Source organism: Vipera ursinii, assembly GCF_947247035.1.
Source record: "Vipera ursinii genome assembly, chromosome: 2".
NCBI classification, from domain to species: Eukaryota; Metazoa; Chordata; class Lepidosauria; order Squamata; family Viperidae; genus Vipera; species Vipera ursinii.
In genome coordinates this window covers 25,356,754-25,364,550 of record NC_139513.1, presented here as the reverse complement: position 1 = coordinate 25,364,550, position 7,797 = coordinate 25,356,754, and the positions used below count along the sequence as shown (strand labels likewise).

General features: G+C 46.2%; 2 protein-coding genes across 2 annotated transcripts in view; both read right to left on the bottom strand.

Annotated features, from left to right (window-relative positions):
* LOC310636323 (pantothenate kinase 3) overlaps positions 1–7,797 on the bottom strand; it is a 143,500-nt gene that overhangs the window by 78,112 nt on the left and 57,591 nt on the right. The gene's annotated exons all lie outside the window — the stretch shown is intronic.
* On the bottom strand, positions 3,655–5,998 carry LOC310633999 (uncharacterized protein). The gene is made up of 2 exons (XM_083352037.1): positions 5,226–5,998; positions 3,655–4,468 (listed from the first exon to the last, which is right to left on the bottom strand). The coding sequence occupies exons 1-2, from the start codon at positions 5,995–5,997 to the stop codon at positions 3,957–3,959; spliced, it is 1,284 nt and encodes a 427-aa protein (XP_083208163.1). The 5' UTR covers position 5,998; the 3' UTR covers positions 3,655–3,956.

The window sequence follows — 7,797 nt, the reverse complement described above, 5'->3', positions numbered from 1 at the left end:
TGGGGAGAGAATGTGGTTTCTTTGTAGTGTCTGTTTTTAATTCTTCAGTGCATGCTTATCAATTTTAAGAGTCAACCATGTGTAGCAAGGAGGCAAGAGTCCAAAATGCTTTGACATTTATAGATAGATATCCTCAATTTATAACCACAATTGGAACTGGAATTTTTGTCATAAATTGGGTGGTGGCAAATCAAGTCATGACATGAGTGGACCTAATTTTATGACCATTTTTATCATGGTCGTTAAGCGAATCCAGCTTTCCCAGTTGATGTTTTTCTCAGGAATCAGCTGGGAAGGTCGCAAATTGGGATCCCATGACTGCAGATTCCTGCAACATGTCATAAATCTGGGGGTAATGCCATGGTCTTAAGTGCAAAATCACTTTTCCCCCCCAAGGTTGCCTTAAAATTGAAACCATCTCTAAATGAATGGATTGTAAGTACCTTAGAAAGATACTAAAATATTAGTGATTACATTATTCTATGAAAATGTAAATCCTTGGAAAATTAATACTAATTTACGGTAAATGGTCTTTTCACTGTGTCTTGTCAAATGCAATGTCTTGGATATCTTGCTCAATAAAAATATAATTTCTTTTTACAGTGTTGGATTTCTGTGGCTTTTGTCTCCATTAGCTCATGCCCAATAGCGCTTGGTTTTGAACAAAGAATGGTCTTCTTGGAAGAAGCCAATGAAGCTCAATGGACTGTATTGTACTGTATCAAAAGCAAAAAGGTTTTTCCCTGAGAATGTAATCTGAGTGATGCTGGTTGGGTGAGGCAGCTTAATACTGTGTGTGCCCTAGTTTTCAGAACAGCTAGACGGGGCTTCAGAAATCATAACCTATTTTTTTCCTGCACATAGTATTAATCTATGCTCCCCGATAGATTTAACTGACTTCAACTGACACACCAGAATAAGCTACAATGAAGAATATGTGTGATCCGGTATGGTGTCGAAACTGAGCCATATTTATTTATTTAAAAAAACTTATATGGCTGCCCAGCTCACTCTCAGTGACTCTGGAGAGCTCACAAGGATGAAAGCCTAATACAGAAACAATAAAAAGCAATAATCCCCACCCCCCACCGCCAATCAACAACAATCAAGTGAGCCATTTGATGGGTTCCATTGCACTCTGGGGTGCACAAACGCATCGGCAAACCAGGACTTCAGGGCCTTGTGAAAGAGTTTTAAAAGTGGGGAGGGGGTGAATGGGCGATCTTATCATCTGTGGGATGATGTTCCACAGGGGAGGAGCCCCCACAGAGAAGGCCCTTCTGTTTGGTTCCACTGGATGGACCTCCTTAGGAGAGGAGACCCATAACATTCCCGTGGCCCCCCACTCTGATTGGTTGGGTAGGTGTGACCCTCCTTCAAATAACCTGATCCCAAGCCATGTAGGGCTTCAAAGGTAACAACCTGACTTGGACCTGGAAGCAAATTGACAGCCATTGCAGTTCCTGCAGGAGAGATGACACCTATGCACATCTAAGCCAGTACAGAACCATGTGGGCCAGTGCATTTCGAACGAATTGAAGCTTCCAGATACTTTTCAAGGGCAGCCTACGAAGAACACACTGCAGTAGTCAAGACAGAAGGCGACTAGGGCAGGGGTAGGCAACCTCGTCTCTTTTATGACTCATGGACTTCAACTCCCAGAATTCCTGAGTCAGCTATGCTGACTTAGGAATTCTGGGAGTTGAAGTCCATGAGTCATAAAAGAGCCGAGGTTGCCTACCCCTGGACTAGGGCATAGGTGACTATGAGCAGGGATTGTTGGTTCAGGTAAGGGCATAACTGGCACACAGCCCATAGTGGCAGAGAGGGCTTCCTGGCCACAGCTACCACCTGCTCCTTGAGCAGGGGTCATGAGTTCAGGAGAACCTCCAAATTATGCACTGGGTCTGTCTGGGGCAGTGGTACCTCATCCAAGACCAAAGATGGCAATTCTCTAGGAACCGAAGAACCCCAAGCCCAGAGCCATTCCATCTAGCCAGGGCTCAGCTTCAGCTCGTTGCTCCCCATCCAGCCCTTAACAGTCTCCAAGCAATGCAAGAAGGTCACAGAACTGCTGAATTCACCATAGGTTGACACATATAGCTGGGTGTCATCAACATACTGCTATCTCATCCCGGGGCGGCAGATGATCTCACCCAGTGGTTTCATGTAGATGTTACCAGGGGTCATCAAACTTGGCCCTTTTATGACTTGTGGACTTCCAACTCCCAGAATTCCTCAGCCAGAGTGCCTGGCTGAGGAATTCTGGGAGTTGAAGTCCACAAGTCATAAAAGGGCCAAGTTTGAAGATCCCTGTGTTAAACAGAAGTAGAGAAAGTACCGAGCCTTACAAGATCCCACAAAGCAGGGGACAAGGGCCAAACGTCTCGCTTCCTATCAACATCAATTGAGAGCGACAACGGAGGAAGCGGGCCATATTCTGTGAAATGGGCCATCACATTAAAAACATCATATGGTTCACTGGAGCACAGCGAGTTATGTGAATACAGCAATTGTGGCTTTTTAGCTTTGGATTCACTGTGAACTCAGCCCACGAGGACTCTAAGAGAGCCACGTTCACTGCTTACATATATAAGGGAGACTTGGAAGGAGAAGCTAAATCAGATGAAGGCTTCTTCCAGTCCAGCACTTGGTTTGCAAAGTAGCCACTTAGTTGCTTCCAGGAAGGTTACCACTACATCTTCTCTATTGATTGTCTCCACTAACTGGTAGAAAAATGAAGCCTGCTCGTGAGGATTTGGAAAGGAAACACTGTGAGTGATGCATACCTCGCATATACAAACACATATAGGTAGTCCTCAACTTAAGACCACAACTGAGCTCAAAATTTCCATTGCTATGCAAGGCAATTGTTAAAGTGAATTCTGCCCTATTTTACGAACTTTTTTCCAACAGTTAAGTGAACCACTGCAATCGTTATGTTAATAACACGGTTGTTAAGTAAATCTTGCTTGCCCATTGACTTTGCTTGTCGGAAGGTCACAAAAGGTGATCACATGACCCTGGAACACTGCAAAGTATAAGTCAGTTGCCAGGCGTCTGAATTTTGATCACCTGACCATGGAGATGCTGCAACAGTCGTGTGAAAAACAGTAATAAATCATTTTTTCCAGTGCCATTGTAACTTTGAACAGTCACTAAACAAACTGCTGTAAGTCAAGGACTACCTGTACAAACAATATACCATTGTGAAAAATATGCAAGCAGTTTGCTCTCCCAAGCCTGCATTCGGATAAAGTCTCTCTAGAACAGGGGTGTCAAACTCAATTTCATTAAGGGCCACATCAGCATTGCGGTTGCCCTCAGGGGGCCGGGTGGGTATGGCCAGGGTGGGCGTGGCCTACTGGGTGGGCGTAGCTAGAGTGCGTATGGCCTACTGGGTGGGCGTGGCCAGCTCTACATCGTTCGCATCGAGGGTGCCTATGGGGGCCTGGGCAGGAGTGGGACAGATCTGAGGGTCTCTGGCAGAAGGAGGGTCTCTGGGCCAGGGCCAAGGCAGTGGGGGCCGTTCCCTCACTGTTTCCAGGATGGCTTCGCAGGCCACATGAAACCACTTCATGGGCCGGATCCGGCCCCCGGGCCTTGTGTTTGACATGTCTGCTCTAGAAGGAGCCCTCAATAAGCAGTCAGCTGGATTTGATTGTAAGAAAAAGGAAGGCTCCTATCCATAAGCTACTGTAATATCTCTTCTAAAGTTTTTCTTTTCTTTTTTTTCCAAACCAAACCATCTAGATGTACATTATCTCTCTGCTCCAGAGGATGGGCAAACTGAGAGAGCAGGCAAACTTGGCTCAAGATAAAATTACCATTTAAAAAAAAAATCCCCTGATTTTTGCATTTTAGAAAGCACTGATTTTTTCCCCCTCCCTTCGTGTCCTGGCTATCCTTCTTTCCCGTTCAAGATAACAGTTCTATAGCTGAAGGAGGGACAGAAATTACTTGATTTCCTTTGATTCCAAAATGGCTCCACCCCTCGCTTGCTGTGTGGGCTGGGAGGGTGGCAATATCCTGCTAGCCATACGCAAGGCCTCTGCCACAGACGCCACAGCATCAACCATCGGATGAAGGATGTCCCTGGTGCGCTGAAGCTCGGCTTCAATCATACTGAGCTCCTTAATCCTAATCTCTCTCTCCAGCTGGTTGTCCCTAGACCTGGCCTCTCTATCCAACTGGGCCTCCCTTGTCCGGGATTCACGGTCTAGATGGGCCTCCCGTGTCCGAGCCTCTCTGTCCAGAAGCATTTCCCTCAGCACTGCTTCGCGGAAGTCCCCAGCGTTGGTTTCACTTCTCTCGTGAAGAGCCTCCATGGTCTCCCAGGTCTTCCTGTAGTCAGTCATGATCTCATGCATCATCTCCTCGTGAGACCGCCTCTTCCTCTCCCGCATAGATGCCATCCTTTCTGCTGTTGTCAGAGGATGACCAAAGGACTTATCTCGCCTGCCTCTACCTGTAAGGGGGAAATGGGTTAGGCATCTGGACAATACTATCTACTGCCCAATGAATCCGTCCGGTTAGCTGCTCCAGCAACAGGACAGCAAAGGTGAGGTAGTCTCAGATTGCTGGATTCTCTTATTTTCCAGGAACAGGGATCGAGGGCACAACCTGATGTAGTTTGAGTAAGTTGGAAAACTTCTTCCTCCTTCTCTTTTCCCCACTTCCTCCTTTTTTTGTCTCCCACTACAACAACCCTAGGAGGTGGGTTGGGCTGAAAGGGAATGACACTAGCTAGCCCAAAGTCACCCAGTTGGCTTTCATGTCTAAAATGGGACTAGAACTCACAGTCTCCTGGTTTCTAGGACAGCATTTTATCCACTACATCAAACTGGCTCTCAGTGTATCACACAATCCTTTTGACAAAGTGGAACGGAGACTACAGGGAAAACAGCTGATTGGTTGCTAGAATGAAAACCTGACTTACCAAATACCTCTTACCATTTTTGGTCAAATGGCTCTCATCCTTCTTTCTTCCACTTTTTAAAATAAAACATAGCACATCACAGAAACCACAAGTACATTTGACTCTCTTGGCAAACTGAGATGGGAATGCACCACACTTACTTTTAGCCTGGCTCCTTCTTTGAGCTTAAATCTCAGACTGTGCTTGTCTCCCCACCTGTAACTAACTTAAGCCCAAGCGTATGAGATGGCTGAAGAGCACCAACTGAAAAACAAAATGCCATTGAAGAAAAATGGCTTTTGCTCACCAATAGCAGTGTGGTGCCCATCTTCACTGCAGCCTGGAATGGGTTGCCCACACAAGTGCACCGCCTTCTCTTCAGGACCTTCCTCAACTATTGTGGTTTCAATCACATTGGGATCTATCACTGTCACTAACTCTCGTGGGATCCCCACGTTCGGCTCGGTTTCCGTGTCTGTGTCTGCATCCATACTTGAGAGAGTGTTTGGGGGTGTCATTTGGTTGCTCTCTTCCTCCGAGGCCTCCATGTCTTGTCCATCTTCTCTTTTTATCGCCACCCGCATGGATCCATCCATGCTGACCAAGCTCCGGTTGGTGACACTATCCATTTCACCTCCAAACATCTGATCCAACTCTCGGAAATAACGGCAAGACACGGGTTCTGCTCCAGCACAGATCTGGGCATCTTTGGCTCTCCGATAACTTCGCTTCAGATCCCGGGCTCGGTTCCTACACTGCGAAGCGTTGCGCTCGTGACCCCTGGCTATCATCTGGGCTGAGAGATCCTCATAGATGTCACTGTTTGGTGGCCGGTTTTCAATCCACCTCAAAATCAGCAGTTCACCCCAGAGGGCAAGAAAGTCTCGGGTTTCCGTCTCTGTCCAAACTGGAGCTCGAGGTTGCATCCGTTGGCGAGGGGTATGTGGCATTTCTGCTTGAGCCTGATCAATGCAAACTCCACAGTGCCCAGATGCTCTATAATTGCCCCCAAAGTGCCAGATTTTCCCCAGAAGACTTAGAAAACCTGTCTTTGGAGAGATCATAAACAAAGGTGGCATAGAAGGGCAGGACCCAGGAAGAAAGCCAAGATGGAACCTTCTGCACAAGCGAGCGTTCACATGAACAGCTGTTAGTCAGGAGTAACTTCGTGGGCGGAGCTTCGATCCGGACTTGGAAGGCTTTCTTTCGAGACACTCGGAAGAGCCAACCCCCGCTTGCTACGTCAGAGCCACCAATCGTTGAATGGGTTCTTTTAGGGAAGGGTGGAAGCAGCCACGCCGTCAACCAATAGGCAAAGCGGGGAAGTGGAGAGCCGCTGCTTCTGCAAACAGGAAGGGGAAAGCGTCGCGGCCAGAGCTTCCCACGCCGCTGTGTCCGCGCGTGGGGTGAACGATCAGACCTTGCGAGAGGAATAGGATCGTGCATGCGGTGGGGGCTGCCTGGAGAGTTTATCTCCCGCCGCGCCCATTTTTTTACACTTCCTGGTTTCTGTTGGGCTTTCTCCAGCGTGGAAAAGGAAGATGATTGTGATTTCGAACTATTGCCGAATTTCGATTTTCGGCAACTCTTTAAGGAAGTTCGTGCGTGGAATCCGTCTTTGCTTCTGCAAACGATATCAACAACAGGATTGCTGAGAGCTTTAAAATCGCGATGCATGATGAAAGGCATGCATATTTTTGTTTCACCACCGTTTGTTGGAGGGATTTAAGAAAAAAAACATTACCTGGGGAGTGTCAGAAAGAATGAAGGCGAATGGAGAAAGGAGATGCTGCTTTAGAACTACATGGAAATATGTTGATTTATTCGAACGCGCTGTTCCTGCTCAACAATTTCAGACTTTTCTTGACTAATTTTGGCTGTTGATACCGCGACTGTAGCCAGATTGCTTCTGTAGTCGCACTTTGGGGTTCTCTTAAATGGCCACGGGGGGGCGGGGGAGGGGAATTAGATGCCAACTAAAAAAACCTACAATTATTTCTGATGGAGTTTCCAAAACAAACCTTTTTTTGAGAATAACTTTTTCTTCTTCCGAATTTTTATCAAACTTTTTAATTCAGAAAAATATGCCTAACAAAGAGCATGTCACTATCTGTGTGAGTCTTTAAATGTAACATTTTTGCAATAATAGATGATTCTGAAATGCTAAGTGGGGAGCAAGGTCCAGACCTGCTTAGTATTTGGTTGGGAGAGTACTAAGTAATCCCATAGCTTTAGGCTAGACCTGAAAGTTGGAAAAGCCAAACAAAACATCCTATATTACTATATATTTTTATTCTGCCTTTTTAATGTATAACTTAGGGTGGCAAACATTTATCTACTTTATATAGCAACCCATCTCACCAAGTCTGAGCCTGGACAGTGTACATGTGTCTTAATACTACACATGATGCTCCTTCCTCTTCCCTACAACAACCTTGTGAAGTAGGTTGTGCTTGAGAGAGTGGCTGGCCCAAAGTCACCCAATTTTTGTGCCCAAGGCAAGCCTAGGTGAGCGCCACACTGGTTTTCCAGAAGGCAGTGGCCTGCCTATTCCAGCAAGTTCCTTTCAAAGACAGTCCTACTGCTATCAATGCTAATAGTAAAAGCACTTTACAGCCCTCTCTAAGTGGTTTACAGAATCAGCATATTGCCCCCAACAATCTGAGTCCTCATTTTACCGACCTTGGAAGGATGGAAGGCTGAGTCTAATGCAGGTAGTCCTCCCAATAAAGGAGAATAGTCCTCCACTTCTGACTGTAATGGAATATGAAATTTCCATTGTAAGCGATGACAGTTCTACACTGAAATACCCACGTAATAGGACTAGATTTTTATGACTTTTTTTGCAGTGGACATTAAGCAAACACCAAAGGTGTTAA

What these genes read in the sequence shown, in the direction of transcription:
- LOC310633999 (XM_083352037.1), bottom strand. Translation starts at nt 5,997, where the DNA reads ATGCCACCTTTGTTTATGATCTCTCCAAAGACAGGTTTTCTAAGTCTT. An exon ending in TGGGCACCACACTGCTATTG is followed by an intron (nt 4,469 to 5,225) that starts GTGAGCAAAAGC and finishes TCCCCCTTACAG; the next exon opens with GTAGAGGCAGGCGAGATAAG.